The following is an 18847-nucleotide window of genomic DNA, read 5'->3' as shown; positions in this document are numbered from 1 at the left end:
GGGCATCCGTGACCCTAGGAGAGTTGTCTTCTCGTGACATGCCACAGAAAATGCTTCTGACAGAAACACCAAGTCAGATTTTGGCCATGTGTCAACTCCCAGGTAGTTATGACAACGTGTAGTGAATGGCACATGGTCACCCTCTGCAAACAAGTTTTTGTTTTAACTGCAGCGTAGTTAACATACGGTGTGAGGTCAATTTTAGGTGTACAATATGGTGTTTCAGTGCAAACAGGCCTCGATCCACAAATGCACTCCAGCTCATGCCCAAAGGTGCTTTGGAGGGTGGGGCTGTGCCGCGTCCCCCCCCATTCAGCTGCAAGAACTCACCCACGGTTTTTATCCTTATCATTCCTGTTCCCGACCCCCACGGTGATTACTTGTCATAGAGAGCAAAAGTAGGTCTTTGAACTTCTGGTCTGCACTAGACAGGCTCACTCACAAAACCTCCCGTGGTTTTGGAAACACCATAGCTGCAACCACGTTTCCTTCAACCTTGATTTAAGGCGGTTCAGTTCTGGAAAAACAAGGACTTTTTCCCAGAGGGACTTATAAGACTTATTCAAGTACCAGGTGCTGCACAGACCAGTCTACTTTTTTAGGTAAGCCAACTACTATTATAACCTCCACAAACACTTATTTTAAAGGTCATTTACTTGATTTTTAGTTGAAAAAAAAAAAGCAACTTTGTTGGAGGGGAGCACACATTATATTGTAATGGACAGGGGTTAAAAGCATGTTTACTCAATGTTTGGAACTGGACACACAAGTGATATTTTCTGACCCTTCAGACCCTGAACTTAGCCAAGGGGAACCCTGTGGCAATGACAGGCTTTACTATCCCTAAAGGGGGAAAGTTTGTGGAGATGGAAGGAGGGGGGTCTGGAAAGGATATTGGGAGAGAATCTTCTGAACAGAAACTACAGTGAAACTGCCAAGTTCAAGCAAGCCTGAAGCACTTGTGGGGGCATCTCCTCGACCCCTGGCACATGGCCCTCCTGCCTCTCAAGAGAAGGGTCCCAAAGTCCCTGAAGAGCAGCTTCAGTGACACAGACAAGTCCTTAAGTCTCAACAGGTTTCGGGGGGGGGGGGGGGGAGACATTACGGCACATGGTTTGGGGAGGCCTTTTTCCTAGCTCAACAGCCAATGTTTCTGTTCAGTGGGAGGTGGCATCAGACATTGACCAATAAAGATATATCTGCCAGGAGATCAGGCCTCTGAGTTTGCTGGACCAGGAGAATTCAGCTGTTCTGAGTGCCCATTATGGGGTCGTGAGGTCCAACAAGGCTAAAGGCAGCACAGCAGAGATCCTGGGAAGTTAATGAATTTTCTAAAAAGCCCACCATTCCTAAGGACACACCTTTCTGGGAGTCTGAATGTTCCAATGTAACACTCCTATACTTCAAAAGCAGCCCAGAGTGGACTCCCAGGGACGCCTACCTCCTCTTCTTCGTTAAATGTGGCAGCAAGTCTCAAGCAAGTAATCATGACACAATGGAGTAATCTCTCTCTTATCTGAAGTATGGAACAAACACATTTGACCAGAATATTAATGCCAGGAACAAATAGTCAAGCACCGGTGGGTTTCTTTGGGAAATTAAGTTTTTTCCTTTCTTCAAAAAGAGATGTATTGTATTCCTCCACCAGTTAGTGCCATGTTTTACATTTGACCCGTGAATATGCCCCTGATTTCAGAAGCACCAGTGGCTAGTCAGTAGTCCCTTGTTAGGGGGATGAACGAGGGTGGGAAATACAGCACCATTTCGGGGAACACATCATGACCACAGGCTGCAATGGTGAGATCCAGACAAACACACCCCACATGGTCACACAGTACGTCCTTTCCCAGCTAGGTCCCTTCAGAGGGACAGCCACACAACATTGAGCCAGACAGGCTGGGTAGTGGGATGTAACCCTTAGTTTATGAGCCTCTAAGCAGCTGGGATAGTGCACCTCTCAGGCAGCAATCAAGGGCAGAGGTCAGTTTCTTCTCCCACCCTCTATTACCACCCCCAGAGCCCCTACCTTTACTGAAACCAGTAGGCGGCTGAAGGTAGTGAGAGCCAGGTTAAAAGTAATTTGGGAGAAGTTAAAAATGTTCTTAAGCCCCAGGAGCGACAACACGATTTCCTGGACCTTGTGGCAGATCTCAGCCTGTTGGAAAGAAGGGGCAGGGGACGGCAGGGAAGGTCGTTGGTGGCCAGTGTAGGTTCGCCTGTGTGGACACAAGCCTGCTGAAGGTCACCATAGGGGATGTGAGACGTCCCTGCACCTTAAACCGCGATGGGACTGAGTGTTGCCCAGCGGTTCACGGATTGAGATGGTCCTCGCGCCCGTTTTGGTCCTAAGCAGTTTCCCAACTCAAGACCTACCAGAAAGGCGTCCTCTCTGCGAGAGGGGCTAGAGACCGCCGCCTCGTGCCTCGTGCATGGCACGCACCTGGTGAAGGTCCCCGCCTCCAGGGTGCTGCTCACCTGGGTGCGGGAGCAGGTGGAACCCGGCCGCGTCCCGTGCGCGCAAGGGGAAGGGGGTGAACGTGCTCCTGGAAGGCTCCGGCCGCGGGGCCCGCTACCTGGGGTTGACCGCCACGCCACGGGCGCGCCTTGCGGCCCAGGGGCAGTTGCGGGTGGGCGGCCAGTCGGCGCTCATCCAGAGGGCGTCCCCATTTGCACGGCACCCGCGGGGTTGAGGCCTGGAGGGGTGGCCGCGGGAGCTGCGGACCTGGCGCGGCACCGAGAGCGGGGCAGGCAGCTCGGGGTCCTCTCGGTGACGGCGCGGAGAGCTACGGGTTCCACCAAGGCCGCGGGAGAAGAATGCCGCGGGCCGCTTCGCCCAAGCGCGGCTCTGATCTCCCCCCTGGGGCCGAAGGTTGCGAGGGGAGCCGCCTGCCGGAGGCCATGGCGAGCGCCGGCTCCTGGGTCTGGGTCCCGCCATAGCCGGCCTTTTATAACCCGGCGCGGGGGACTTGCAGCTGGGGCCGCGCCGGGGCGGGGAGAGTTTGGCGGGCCCACCCCCAGCCCGGGCGTGCAGCAGCTCCTGGAACTCCCAACCCGCCGGGCTTTGACACTTGCTCACGGCTTGTGGCGCGTGGAGTGCTTGCCGGTGGGTGAAGGATTCCGTCTTCTTTCACTCCCCGCCCCCACCTCCCGCTGAGCGCTTCTTCCCTACCCGATGCCCGAAGCCCCAGGACCAGAGTCCCGAACCCGGAATACGTCACCTGGTGAGCACTTCGGCCCTGGAGAAGTTCACCGGGCCGCAGACCCTGCGTCTTATTTCACAGTAGGGCTTTGCAGCACACAAGACCAGGTAGAGAAGCGTCCAGAGCGCTCCTCAGTCAGACACCCTTGAGATGGAATTCTGACTCTGTGTGATCTCGTTTATGGGACTTGAGCTCTCAGTCCGGTTTACTTCGACTCAAAAAAAGGCAAAATCTGCCTCACAAAGTAGTTCCTTCATGCATATATTTTTCCGATCAGCAGTTAATCAGTGAAGGCCTACAATGTTAGGACATAACAGTGAATAACACAGACATGGAGTTTACATTCTAGCCAGGAGAGACAGATAATAAACATGAACAGAATATATAGAAATCCCAGCGATTTCACTTTTAAGTATATGCTCAACAGAAATTCATATATGTGCATCAAAAAGACACCTACGCAATGTTGTCATAGCCCCAAATGTCTGTCAGCAATTGAATGCAATAAACAAATTTTTGTATGTTCACACTATGGAATACTACACCACATTGAAAAAGAATGGACTAATGCTCCACCCAACAAGAAAAAAATCTCACAAACATAATACTGAATGTTGAGGGACAGAGACAAAAGACATCATACTGTATAATTCCATTAACATAAAGTATAAGAACAAGAAAAACGAAATCTGTAATGTTAAGAGTTAAGATAGTGGTTACCGTTAGAGGGCCGTGGATAGTGACTGGGAAGGAACACAAGGAGCTTCCAGGGCTGGAAATGTTCTGTTTCTTGATTTGGATGCTGATTACACACGTGTTCGCCTTGCAAAAACTGATCAAGCGGTGCATTTTTGATTTGTGCACTTTTATTTACGTGAGATATATTTCATTAAGATTTACATTACATTAAATTTACATTAAAATGTATGCGAATGTCAGAAGGAGAAGAAAGAAAAAGGAATAGAAGAAATATTTGGAGTGATGATGACTGAGAATTTCCTCAGGTAATATGAGACACCAAACCACAGAACGAGGAATCTCAAAGAACACCAGGTGGGATAAATGCCCCCCAAGTATACCTAGGCATATCATTCAAACTACAGAGAATCAAAGATAAAGTTTTGAAAGAAGCTGGAGGTGGGGAGGGGAAGAAACTTACCTATAGAAGAGCAAAGATAAGAATTACATTTCAGTTCTCTTCAGAGATCATGCAAGCAAGATGTGGGCCGAGATATTTAAAGTGTTGAGAGAAAAATGCTACCAATCTCGAATTGTGTATCTAATGAAATTATCTTTCAGATGAAGAAATAAAGATCTTGTATATAGAAGATCCTAAGGAATCTGCTAAAAATCTATTAGAAGTAATAAGTTCATGGAAGTTCAGAGTACAAGGTCAGTGTACTAGAAAAAATCAATTTTTTATACACTATCAATGAGCAATCTGAAAATAAAATTAAGAAAATAATTCCAGGGATGCCTGGGTGGCTCAGTCGGTTAAGCATCCAACTCTTGATTTTCCCTCAGGACTTGATCTCATGGTTGGTGGGATCGAGCCCCACAGTGGGCTCTGCGCTGACAGTGTGGAGCCTGCTTGAGATTCTCCCTCTTTCTCTACCCCTCCCCTGCTCACACTCTCTGTCACTCTCAAAATAAATAAACTTAAAAAAAAGAAAGAAAATAATTCCATTTTCAATAGCATACAAAAGACTAAAATATTCAAGAATACAACCAAAAACTGCATTATTTACATATTGAAAACGACAAAACATCACTGAAATTAAAGAAGGCATAAATAAATGGAAAGGTATTCCATGTTCATAGATTAAAAGGCTTGCATTGTTAAAATGGCAGTACTTACCAAATTGATCTATAGATTCAATGTAATTCCTGTTAAGTTTCCAGATGGCTTTTTGCAGAAATTTACAAGGTGTTTCTAAAGTTTCCATGGAAATGCAAAGGATTCACAATAGCCAAAACAATCTTGAAAAAAGAGAACAAAGATGGAGGTCTCATACTATTTGACTTCAAAACCTACTACAAACCTATAGCAATCAAGGTGTACTGGCATTTGGTTAGCCATTTAGATCAATGGAATTGAATTGAGAGTTTGGAAATCAACAGTCACATTCATGATCAACTGATTTTTGGCAAGGGTTCTACAAGTGGTTCAGTGGAGGGAAGAATAGTTTTTTCAGCAAATGGTGATAGGACAGCTGGATATTCATATGCAAACAATGAGGCTGGATCCCTGTACCACACCATTATGTAAACATAATTCAAAATACATCATAGATCTAAATGTATGAGCTAAAACTATAAAATTCTTAGAAGAATAAGTCTGCATGACCTTGGGTTAGGAAATGGTTTGTTAGATATGTACCAAAAGCACAATGAAAGAAACAGCAAAAGAAAAAATATATATAAATTGTATTTGATCTAAATCAAAAAACTTTTGAGCTTCAAAGAATGCTCTCCAGAAATTAAAAACACAACCCACAGAGAAAAATGTATGCATACTGTATATCCCAAAAGGGACTTGTATTTAGCATACAGAAGGAACTCTTACAACTTAATAATGAAAAGACAAATAAAATGGGCAACGGATTTGCATGGATGCTTCTCTAAAGACGTCCAAATGGTCAATAAGCAGGTGAAAGCAAATGCATCATTAGTTATCAAGAAATTGTAAATCAAAACTGTAATAGGATCCTATTTTACACCAGTAGTATGACTATAAAAACAAAACACAAAACAAAACAAGAAAGTAGCAAGTGTTGCTGAGGATGTGGTGGAATTGTAAACCTCATAACGTTGCTGGTGAGAATGAAAAATTGCTGGTGGTGTGGCCATTGTAGAGAAAAGTTCAGTAGTTCCTCAAAATGTTAAACATTACAGTTACTGAATGACTCAGCGATTCCACTTGTAGGCATATTAGATGTAAGAGAAATGAAACATGTTCACACAGAAACTTGTAGTGGCAATATTCATAATGGCCAAAAAGTCGAAATAACCCAAATGTCCATCAAGTGACAAATGTATAAAAATGTGGTATATCCACACAACGGAATATTACTCAGCCTTAAAAGTACAGAATTACTGATATATTCCACTACAGGGCTGAAGCTTGAAAACATTACTCTAAGTGATAGAAGTCATTCACAAAAGGCCACATATTATATAATTCAATTTATATGAAATGTTCCAAATAGGCAAATCTATGAGACATAAAGTAGATTGGTGATTGCCTAGGGCTAGGATGTTGGCGAGGAGCAGGTGGGGTGAGTGGGAGTCACTATAATGAATATAGAGTCCCTTTTTGGGGTGATGAAAATGTTTAAAATTGATTGTGGTTATAGTCTGTGTATATAATAAAAGCCATTTATGTTTACAATTTAAATTGGTGACTTGTATGATGTCTGATTATATCTCAAGAAAGCTATGTATATGTGTTTACATAATATATATATATATATATATATATATACAGTATATTAGATGGTGATAAATACTATGGAGAAATATAAAATAGGGAGAAGATATAAGAAGATGGGTGATGAAAGCTGAAATTTTAAGTGGAGAGGTCATGGTAGGACTCATTGAGAAGGTGATGTGTGAACAAAGACATTCTGAAGGAGGTGGGGGAGTCATGGGGATATTTAGAGGGAGAGCTTTCCAGGGCTTAAGTTTGGATCTGAGCTTTGTCACTGCCCATGTGTCTGACCTTGGACGGTTACTTAATGGCTCTGTACGTGAGTTTGTTTATCTGTGAAATACTTGTTCCTATTTTCTAGTAAAATGACTAACAGTACCTATTTCAAAAGGTTTTTATATGGATTAAATAATAAAAAAAGAAAGTAAAGCACTTAGAATAGTACACTGGCACTAAGTAAAATGCTTTATAGATGTTTTTATTATTTCCTACTGCAAGTGCAAAAGCTCTTTCGTTCTAAGATGGAACCATGCCTGGAAGGTCCATTGAAGGAGGCCAAGTGGGGCTGGTGCAAAATAATGAGCAAGAGGGAAGATTGTAGGAAGTGGGGAAAGGGCCTGTGACTTTCAGTTTGTGAGATAGGAAATCATCGGCAGGTTTTGAATAGAGAAAAGACACGATCTGATTCATGTTTAAACACCATCTTTCTGGCTCCTGTGTTGAAAACATCTAAAAGAGGACAAGGGTGCACTCAATGAAACCAATTTTGAGCTGTTGTAGTAATACAGATAACAGGTGATCGTGGTAGTGAGAAAGGGTTAGATTCTGGTTCTACTTTGAAGATAGAAACAAGCAGCTCTGCTTAAAGATTGATTATTGGGTATGAGAAAAAGAGACTGGTTTGACCTGAGCAATTGTCAGGATTCAGCTTAGATTTATTATGCTGAGGCAAGTCTGAGAGGGCACCTTTTTTTTTTTTTTAACATTTCGCCAGGGGTTTGGGGTGGGGATGGGCAGTAGTAGTGTGTGTGTGGGCGAGGGCGGAATCAACCTTTCAATTTTTGACAAGGATGATCTTGAAAAGCCTATTGCACATCCAAGCCCAGTAGTTGATGTTCAGAGCAGAGCTTCAGACAGGAAAGAAGATGGATCAAGATCATTCGTTCTTTCACAAATATTTATTGAAAACCTACTCTGTGCTAGGTCCTATTTTAAGTCCTATTTTAGGCTCTGGAGATACTTGTGAAAACACCTACAAAGCTCCTTATGACCTTATCTGTAAGAGAGGTCATAAACAAGTCAGCAATCAGGCTGAGTCTTTAGCTCTCCGCATGGACGCAGTGTACAACTGCTTTTTAAATTTTTTCCTATGGCTTTTTTTTGTTTGTTTGTTTCTTTTTTTTTTTTTTTTTTTTTTTTTTTTTTTTTTAACGTTTACTCATTTTCGAGAGAAGAGAGAGAGCATGAGCGGGGAAGGGGCAGAGAGAGGGAGACAAAGAATCTGAAACAGGCTCCAGGCTCTGATCTGTCAGCACAGAGCCCGACGCGGGGCTCAAAGTCACGGACTATGAGATCATGACCTGAGCTTAAGTCGGACGCTCAACAGACTGAGCCACCCAGGTGACCCCCTATGGTTGTTTTTAATATTGGGAATATTGCCAGAGCCAGAAAGGTAGTCGCGGGATTTAGGAAAGCCTCCCCCTGCCTACCGGTGGCAGCCAGGTATCCCCGCCCCAATGCGGGCCAGAGCTCTAGCGCAGTCGAATGGCAGCATTGCGCAGGCGCAGCCTTAGTCTGGCGTCCTAGGAGACGGACTCGGAAAGCTTCCGCGCAGGCGTAATTCAGAAGGCCGAGAGAGCCTGAGGCCCGGGGACGGGGCGGGGCGAGCTCACAGTGCGCTTGCGCACAGCCTGCTCTCGCCCGAGGAGCCGCAGTCTCGAGAGCGCCAAGGCGGTATTTCGGTAATCTCTGACAAACCTCTCCTGCGAACCCGGCGCCGTTGGACTGCGCCCAGGGCGGGGACGTCAGCGGGGCACAGGAGGGAGCCACGATGCCGGTGAGGAGAGTCGCTCAGCTGCTGGGATTCCTCATCCCAGCGGCCTGGCTCGGGGGCGCGGCTGTTGCCATGGAGGCGCGGAACAGGCAGGCGTCTGGGGTGGGGCGGGGCAGGGTCAGCTCTGCTGGCCCCAGCGGTTGGGGAGCCTGGCGGGTGGGCTCGAGCCCGCGAGGATCCTGCCGGTCCTGGGAGGGGCCCCGGGCAGGCCCTGCTGTCTTCGCCGGTGCTGCATCCCGCAGGGCCTGTGCTGCTTGACATAAAGGCACAGCGCCTGAGGATGCGCTCTCGCTCCCAGCCCTGCTAGCTGAGTGGGGCGCCTGGGAGCGGCCGCGGGGGGTCGGCTTTGGATGCTCCGCACCTGGTGGGGTCTGTACGCCAAGGAGCCCAGCTCCGGAAAGGAGCGAAACGAGTGCTGCCTGTTCTTACTCCAGCCCTTGACTCGAGCTGTCATTCCTTTCGTGGTGCTTTAGCTTACAGTGCAGAATGTAACCCGTAGGTGTCTTTGTGTGTGAGGCCGGGGGTTGGGTGGTATGTTTGTCTTGTAGGATTTCACAGGACATTATCGTACATTTAATAGGGGGCGTCCTAAGTCCATTATAGGGTCGTGGAGAACACATAGGGCTTTGGTTGTTTTTCTTATGGTCCGAGGCCTCGGACAATTATTTAATCTTTCTGGGTCTTTAATTCCCACGTAATTAAACTTTTCCTCATGGGGTTTTATCAAGATGAAATAAGGTAACGCACAACGGAATTGAAGGACAGTACTTGACATTTAGCATTAAATGCTTAGTATTTGTTCCGTGATCTTGCTTTCAAGTTATTTATCAGTTCATTCAGCAAATACTGGGAATCAATCACATGTTAGGCACTGGAGGTAAAATATTGAGCAAAACCAGACAGGTTCTTGAACTTGGGAAGATAGAAGCTTGCCTTAATGGGCAGAGGTGAAAATCATGTTGGTAGAGACAAGACCCTTAACGTTAACGAAGTGAATGGGTGGCATATAATAGAAAGTAGCTTCTGGTGAGTTGTAAGGTGTTTCTATGTAGGAACGCTGGCCTATACATGTTAGATCATCTTTTTTTCTTAAAAAATTATTTTTAATGTTTATTTTTGAGAGAGAGAGGGAGACACAGAATCTGAAGCAGGCTCCATGCTCTGAGCTGTCAGCACAGAGCTGGTCACGGGCTCAAACCCACGAACCACAAGATGGTGACCTGAGCCAAAGTCAGACACTTAACCAACTGAGCCACCCAAATCATCGTTTTTTTCCAAGAGAATCTAGAAATTGTTATTTTTATGAAATTTCTCCATTTTTGAATTTTAGCAACTAATTAAAAAATATTTTTAAATCCTATGAGCCAAACAAAAAGTATTTGTGGGCTGAATTCAGTCCCTTGAATACCAGTTCGCAACCTCTAGTGTAGACAGATAGGAGAGACAATCAAATAAGCAAAGTAGAATTGAAACCGTTGTAGAGGAGGGAGAGAGTAGGGTGCTCTCAGGGCCTATACCAGGATTTGACCTAGTTAGGGAAGTCTTTCCAAGTGAAGTGGCTGTTTTGGTGAGATCTGAGACTAAGTGAAGGTGAGAGTGAGGAATGTTCTAGGCAGAAGGAACAGCACATGGAGAGGCTTGTGGTAAGAAGGAGCATGGTGAACAGAAAAGGCTTAAAAAAAAAAACCAAACAAACCCGTGTGGCTGTGGCTAAGAAAGCCAAGCAGGGAAACTTGTGAAATAAGGCTAGACAAGTAGACACGGGCCAGAGCCAGGTCTTAAAGGCCGCCTCAAGGACTGTGATTTTCATACACAGTCCTTATGTCAGTGATGTCAGCGGGAAGCCTTTGCGGAGTTGTAACTAAGGGAGCGTCATGATTAAATTTGTGTTGAAGCCGACTGCCATGTAGGGAACAGACTGTAGGAGAACCTAACTAGATGCAGGTGTCCCATTAAGGAGCCTTACAATGCAGGGTGGGAGAATGGGGACTAGACTAACGTGGTGAAAGTAGAGAAGGGGAGAGGTATCTTGTGTTGGTACTGTTCAACTAAACGATTGACCTTTACTTCAGTAACCGGATTGTATTTTTCTAATTGAAGTATAATTGACCTGTAATAATTTCACCTGTACCACGTGACTTAATATTTGTATTCCTTGTGAAATAATCCCCACAGTAAGTCTAGTTACCATCCATCGCCAGAGTTAAATTTTTTTTCTTATGAGAAATTTCAAGATACAGTCTTTCAGCAACTTCCAAATATGTATTTTCAAATATGTATTATTGACTGTAGTCACCATGCCATATATTATTTATACATGACTTATGTATTTTATAACTGGAAGTTTGTACATTTTGATCCCTTTCACCCATTTTGTCTACCTCCGTACTCAACTCCCCTCTGGCAACCACTAATCTTTTCTTTGTATCTACAAGTTTTGTTTTGTTTGTTCATTTGTTTTTTTTAGATTCCACGTATAAGTGAAATCGTACAGTATTTATCTTTGTTAAGGATTATATTTTAACATAGAGTCTTAATCATAAAATTTCAAAAATTGAAACTTTACATGTATCGATGTTCATAAGGTTAGAGGCATACTAAAACATTTATGTCTGCTATTGGGCTTTCTTTTCTGTGTTTTATTTAATGTTGTCTTCTATAGAGAAGATAGACTACATACAGTTACGTGATTAAAAAAAACATTTGACTAATGCATTGTAGAAAATAAAAGTCTCGGGAACACAGAACCTACTACTATATTCTTGATTAAAGTTGTTAACCATGTTCACGTGTGTTTTCCTATAGGCAGGAAACTCAGAGGAAGTCAGGGACTTTTATGCAGAAAGGCAGTCTATAATATACTGGTTCATTTTCTGCTTGAATAGCATTTATTTACTATAAATGTAAATTAGATTTTCTCTCCCCTCGTTTGTATTATAAAAAAAAACTATTTGCCTTTTCATATATTTTAATAAGCCTTTTCTATATATCTGTAAGATCTTTAATTGCATTTAACAAATATTCATGGAGTATTTAATATGTGCAAGGTACTAGGATGGCAAAGTAGCCTTTTTCAAATTTGAAATTTAATTTGCTGAAGGTAAAAGTAAATATTCTTTTCATTATTGGTGAATATTTTCTCCACCAGATCAATAAATCAGAGAAGCCTGAAAGCTGTGATAATGTGAAGGTGGTTGTTAGGTGCCGGCCCCTCAACGAGAGAGAGAAATCAATGTGCTATAAACAAGCTGTCAGTGTGGATGAGATGAGGGGAACTATTACTGTACATAAGACTGATTCTTCCAACGAACCTCCAAAGACATTTACTTTTGATACTGTGTTTGGACCAGAGAGTAAACAACTTGATGTTTATAACTTAACTGCAAGACCTATTATTGATTCTGTTCTTGAAGGCTACAATGGTGAGTATAAAGTCCACTTTTTTAAAAATAACTTTATTGAGGTATTAATACCCTATAATTTCACCCATTGTAATCATACAGTTTGATGAGTTACAGTAAATACATACAGTTTTGAAACTATCACCACAATCCAGTTTTATGACCCCTGAAATTTCTTTATGTGCCTTTGCATTCCCATCTCCAGTCTGCCGTTGACCTGCTTTTGTCTATAGTTCTGTCTTTCCTTGAAATTCCATGTAAGCCAAAGCATACTCTATCTCATCTTTATTATCTGTTTTCTTTCACTTGTATAATGTTGTTGAGGGTCACCCATGTTGTTGTGTATATCAGTCCTTTGTTCCTTTTTAATGCTGAATTCCATTTTATGAATGTACCTCCTTTAGTGATCTTTGATGGAAATTTGGATTGTTCCAGTTTTTTGCCTATTATAAATAGTCCTGTTATGAACATTTTTTTATAAGTCTTTATGCAACTAAACTTTAAAATTTCTCTTGGGTAGATACCTAGAAGTGGAATTTCTGGGTCATATGGTTAAGGTATATTTGTTTTTGAAGAAATTGCCAAACTGTTTTTGAGAGTGGTGACTATTAATTTGTTTTCCTCATGAGCATGGTATGAGGGTTCTAGTTTCCTCACATTCTCACCAACATTTAGATTATCAGTCTTTTTAATTATAGCTGTTGTAGAGGCTCTGTGGTGGTATTTCATTGTTTTAACTTGTATTTCTCTGTAACTAATAATGTTGAGCAGCTATTCATATACTTATTTTCTAAATGTTTGTTTATTTTTGAGGTGGGGGAGCAGAGAGAGAGGGAGAGAGGGAATCCCAAGCAGGCTCCACACCATCAGTGCAGGGCTGGATCTCGTGAATCGTGAGATCATGACCTGAGCTGAAATCAAGAGTCAGATGCTTAACTGACTGAGCCACCAGGGAACCCTGTGGGAAGGTTTTTAACTCAAGATTCAATTTCTTTAATAATATAGCGATGTTCAAGTTACCTATTTTTCTTTTAGTAAGCTCCGGTAGTTTATCTTTCATGGAATTTGTTGAACTTATTGGCAACAAGTTGTTGATGTCAGTCCTCTATCATTCTTATGTTAGAATGTGGTGTGATCTTTTTCAGTAAGATATTGGTACGTGATACATGATAGGTCGTAATTTGTGTCTTCTCTTTTTCTTGTGATTAGTCTGGCAGGAGGTTTAACAATTTTACTGATTTTGTCAAAAAACTGGCTTTTGGTTTTAATAATTTTCCTTTATTATTTTTTACATTTTCTATTTTGTGAATTTCTGCTTTGATCTTTATTTTTCCCTTCTACTTTATTCCTCTTTTTCTTTGTTACGGTGGAAGCTGAGGTCATTGTTTTGAGACCTATATTCCTTTCTAATATAGAGGTTTAATGCTATGAATTAACCCCTAACTACTGCGTTAGTAGCATTGTATGGATTTTGACACACTGTGTTTTCATTTTCATGCAGCGCAAGAACTTTCTTCCTTCCTTTTTGATTTCTTCTTTGATCCTTGGGTTATTTAGAAATGTGTTAAGGAGTGCCTGGGTGGCTCAGTCAGTTAAGTGTCTGACTTTGGCTCAGGTCATGATCTCACAGTTAGTGGATTCAAGCCCCGTGTGGGCCTCTGTGCTGTCAGCTCGGAGCCTGGAGCCTTCTTCAAATCCTGTGTCTCCCTCTTTCTCTTCCTGTACCCTGCTTGTGCTATGTTGCACGTGCTCTCTCTCTCAAAAATAAATAAGTATTAAAAAAATACTTTAAAAAAATAAAAAAGTGTTCATTTCCAGATATTTTGGGATTTCCCAGAGATCTGTTACTGATGTCTAGTTTAATTCCATTTTAGTCAGAGAAATACTATGTAAAACTTGAATCTTTTGAAATTAGAGATGTGTTGTATAATCTAGAATGAAGTTTATTAAATGTATGTTCTTTAAAAAAAATTTTTTTTTAATGTTTATTTATTTTTTGAGAGAGAGAGAGAGTGAGACAGAGTGTGAGTGGGGGAGGGCTAGAGAGAGGGAGACAGAATCAGAAGCAGGCTCCAGGCTCTGAGCTGTCAGCACAGAGCCTGACGCAGGGCTCAAACCCATGAACCGTGAGATCATGACCTGAGCTGAAGTCGGACACCCAACCGATTGAGCCACCCAGGCTCCCCTAAATGTTTGTATATTCTTGAAAAGAATGTGTATTTTGCTGTTGTTGGGTGGAGTGTTCTATAAATGTTCATTTCATTACATCAATTTGTTCAATAGTGTCGTTCAGATTTTCTTTATACTTAATTATTTTCTACTTGGTGTGTCAATTACTGAGAGAGGGGTTTCGAATTCTCTGACTTCGTTTTTGTATTTGCTTTTTCCTTTCAGTTCTATCACTTTTTACTTAATGAATTTTGAAACCCTCTGAGTAGGTGCATAAATGCTTAGGCGTTTTAAATCCTTGTGGTGAGTTAATCTCTTTTTCATGATGAAATTACTCTCTTTATCCCTGGTAATATTCCTTACTCTGAAACCTACTTTGTTTGATATTGATATAGACATTCTAATTTTCTTTTGATGCTATGTTAACATAGTATATCTTCTTTCATCCTTCTACTTTGAACCTACTTGTGTTTTTATATTGAAAGTGCATTTCTAGTAGGTAGCTATACTGGAAGTCACTAAGATTACCACATTTGCAGATTGCTAGGAGAAGTCAAGGGAGTCAGTCTATAGTTGTACTTACAGCTTTGGCTTATTAGAGCAAAAAAGACACACATGCATAGCCAAAAGAAAGAAGGAAAGGAAGGAAGAAAGAAAAGAAATGAAAAAAGGAAGAAAGAAAACAAAAAACAGCGAAGGGAGAAGGTGCCTGGGGTGAAGTGTGGAGGAAACCAGGTACAGACTTGCAAGAGTCCTCTCCTACTAGTAGGCACACAAGATGTGCTTAATTGTTCTACCATTGACTATGATAGTACTTGTTAAATGTTGTTTGTCAGAGAAGCTCTGTAAGAGACACAGTGCCCAAAGTTTTTATTGGAGCCTGCTCATATGGGCACCCTCAGCCTAGCACTTGCCAAGATCCCAGGCTCTCAGGAGAAGGAAAGCAGGTGTTAAGCACAAACCACCTTGTTTATATAAACAAGTTAGGCATAGTGAGCTACTCTTACCAGTTAGGGAGTGATGAGAACCCTTCTTAAATCCAAATTCCCAGATGCTAGTCAAAAGCCACCTTTGAAAGCAGGCCTCTCAAAGAATAGCAGTCCCAGATCTGTTGTTAGCTCTTTTTGGCACAGCACTGTATAGTTGGTAGTATTTTGAGTGTGTGTGTGTGTGTGTTTTTTTTTAAACTCAGTCTTGCTAACTCTGCTTCTTCACTGCAGGTATTGAGACAATTTATGTCTTGCTTTTTGTTTTCTCTTTGTACTCTTTTCCTCTTTTTATGCCTTCTTTTGTATTATTTTTATTATTCCATTCTTCTCTGTTGGCATATATAGCAATACATCTTTGTTTTATTTTAGTGGTTGCATTAAAGTTTATAGTATAAATCTTTAATGTATCCCACTTTACCTTCAGGTGATACTATGCTACTTAAAAAAATTTTGTAGTGCTGTACTTCCAGTGGTTGTCTCCTCAGTATTGTGCTGTTGTTTACTTCTACATGTTATGCACTCCAAACCACATTGTTAATATTTCTGTTTAAACCCTCAGTTATCTTTTAAAGAGATTTAAATAATAGGAAAAAACATATTACTTATAACTACTTATGTAGTTAACATTTTTGGTACTCTTTATTCCTTTATGTAGACCTATATTTCCATCTAGTAACATTCCTTCTGGTTTGAAAAACTTCCTTAAATATTTCTCAAGTGCAAGTCTACTGGTGATGAATCCTTTCAGATTTTGTAGTCTAAAAAGTATTTATTTTGCCTTTGTTTTTGAAAGAAATCTTCTCTAGGTATAGGATTCTAGGTTGATAGCTTTTTTTAATACTTGAAGAATATACCTCTCCTGTCTTCTCATTTGCATTTTTTCCTCCTGGAATTCTGCTTTTCTTCTTATCTTGGTTCTTCTTTACATGACATATCTTTCTTTGGGTGCTTTTAAGATCTTCTCTATCACTGGTTTTGAGCAATTTGATTATGATGTGCCATGTATTTTTCTTTATGTTTCTGTGCTTACTATTCATTAAGCTTTTTGGATTTGTGAGTTTGTAGTTTTCATCAGATTCGGAAAAATTTCAGGCATTGTCTCTTCAAATATTTTTCCTGTCCCCACCCTTTTTTTGGGGGTCTGCAGTGACATGTATATCAGGCTGCTTGAAATTGTCCCACAGCTCATTGATGCTGTTTTTCTTTTTTCTATTTTTTCCTCTGTTACATTTTTTACTGTTTCTACTGATATATATTAAAGTTGACTGATCTTCTATTCTGCAGTGTTGAATCTGCCATTTACCTTATCTATTGTATTTTTCATCCCACACGTAATTTTTATCTTTAGAAGTTTGATTAATGTCCCTATCTGCTAATTCTAACATTTGTGTCCATTCTGAATTGGTTTTGACTGATTGATGGATTTTTTCACTATGAGTCATATCTTTTTTGCAAGTTTGGCAAATTTTGGTTGGGTGCCAGGACACTGCGAGTTTCACCTTGGCTCTTGAATTTTTTTATTTCTATAAATATTGATGAACTTTGTTCTGAGTTGCAGTTACTTGAAAATGGTTTGATTCTTTTAGATCTTTTAAGATCTTTAGTTAGGAGTGGAACAGTGTTCAGTCTGAGGTTATTTCCCTAAGAATGAGGCAAGACCTTTTTGTACCTAATGTCCTGTGAATCATGAGGTTTTCCGGTCTGACTGGTATAAATAGATACTGTTTCTGGCCTGTTTGAGTGCCGGGGACTCTTCCTTCCAAATGATTCCCGCCCCCCCCCCCCCCCCCCCCCCATTTAGATAGTTTCCTCACACTCTTGAGATGCTTAGTACTCAGCTGAGTACTTGAGGAAGACCATCTGCAGATGTCTGGAATCTGGAGTTTTGTGTGCGCTGTTGTCCTCTCTACTGCTGTGCCCTACAGCATATAGCTGCGTTGGGCTCTCTGGACTGTGGCTCCTTGTTGACTCAGGGAATCCACCCAGCACTCCTTGGGTTCCCCATCCTGGTCCGTGGCTCTGATTATCTCACAAGCCAGGGAGCTGGGCTGTCATAGGGCCCACCTCACCTGTTTGCCAGTTTTCAGGGGTCACGGCCTTTTGTTGACTGGAGTCCATGGTCTTGAAAACTGTTGCTTCGTATTTGTTTCAGTCAGGAGGGTGAATCTGGTCCTTGTTACTCTATCTTTGTTGGAAGCTGAAGTGTCACAAGTTTAATTTTGAAATAATAGAACTGTGTATTTTAAAAAATAAATGTTGTATGAATTAGTATGTAAATGTCAAGGGACTTTTCACCTATTTTGCACCTATTATGCTGACTGAAAATTGTTGATAGTAACATAGAAAAACATTTGGAAAAAGGACCAAAATCAGGACTGCTGTAACATAGAATGTTACATTATTTAAATGTATTATTCAAATGTGGAAGGACAAATACATAATCCTTCTACCATTTAAAACTGTTTTAAAAAGTTAGTGAACTTCGTTTTTTAGAACAGTTTTAGTTTAAAGCAAAATTGAAAAAAGTACAGAGAGGGGCGCCTGGGTGGCTCAGTCGGTTGAGTGTCCGACTTCAGCTCAGGTCATGATCTTGCAGTTCGTGAGTTTGAGTCCCGCGTCAGGCTCTGTGCTGACAGCTCAAAGCCTGGAGTCTGCTTCAAATTCTGTGTCTCCTTCTCTCTTTGCGCCTACCCCACCTGTACTCTGTCTCTCTCTCAAAAATAAACAAACATTAAAAAATATTAAAAAAAGAAAGAAAGAAAAAAGCACAGAGATTTCCCATATATCCTTTGTCCCCAAACGTATACAAAATTCCCCACTCTCAACATCCTCCACTACAGTGGTATATTTGTTACAACTGATGAACATACACTGACATGTCATTATCATCCAAAGTCCATAGTTTACATTAGGGTTCACTCTTGTACATTCTGTGGGCTTTGACAAAAAATATAATGATGTGTCTACTGTTGTAATATCATAAATAATAGTTTCATTCTGTGCACTGCTTGTTTATCTTTCCTTCCCCTACTAAGCCTGGCAACCACTAATGCTTTTACTGTCTCCATAGTTTCACCTTTTCTAGAATATCATATAGTATGTAAACTTTCAGTTTGGCTTCTTCCACTTAGTTAATAGGCCCTGAAGTTTTCCCCGTGTCTTTTCATGGCTTGATAGCTTACATCTTTATTTATGCTGATAATGGATAATACTCTATTATTTGGCTGTACCACAATTTATTTATTCACCTACCTACTGAGGGACATCTTGGTTGCATCCAAGTTTTGGCAGTTAGAATTATGCACTGAAATAAAAATCCACGTGCAGATTTTTTGTAGGCCTTCCACCATTTTAAAGATGTAGTTAGGAAATAGGGAGATGTGGTAAGATTTCAGGTCGTTTTTAGTTTTTAAAAAGTAGAGTTTTAAGAGAAGTTCATATGAAGGAAATGCTGGCATTAGATTTGTTAAGCTGGACGTAAAAAACTAGGAATTTGGAATTTCCTCCCTGAAAATGAGATGAGATTCTTTTGTTTTCAGGCATTCCTGATCCTTCTTTCTCAGCTCTAAAATTAGAGATTAATAACCTTTTTAAATTAGTAATCT

At 41.3% G+C, this 18847-nt stretch overlaps 1 protein-coding gene across 7 annotated transcripts in view; it reads left to right on the top strand.

Annotated features, from left to right (window-relative positions):
* Positions 1 to 8508: 8508 nt before the first annotated feature.
* The window catches only part of KIF3A (kinesin family member 3A), a 48923-nt gene continuing 38584 nt past the window's right edge, over positions 8509 to 18847 (top strand). For 2 of the 7 annotated variants that reach the window (XM_045488484.1, XM_045488475.1), the window contains exons 1-2: positions 8509 to 8686; positions 11832 to 12105. In XM_045488484.1, coding sequence (XP_045344440.1) covers positions 8681 to 8686; positions 11832 to 12105 — 280 coding nt within the window. In that variant the 5' untranslated portion in view covers positions 8509 to 8680. Of the gene's footprint in view, positions 8773 to 8933; positions 9179 to 11831; positions 12106 to 18847 lie in introns of those variants that run through there. The other 5 variants (XM_045488502.1, XM_045488494.1, XM_045488518.1 and 2 more) reach the window with 4 other exon arrangements.

This window comes from Leopardus geoffroyi, chromosome A1 (assembly GCF_018350155.1).
Source record: "Leopardus geoffroyi isolate Oge1 chromosome A1, O.geoffroyi_Oge1_pat1.0, whole genome shotgun sequence".
NCBI classification, from domain to species: Eukaryota; Metazoa; Chordata; class Mammalia; order Carnivora; family Felidae; genus Leopardus; species Leopardus geoffroyi.
Note: the sequence above shows the minus strand (reverse complement) of the source record. Positions and strands in the feature narration are given on the sequence as shown.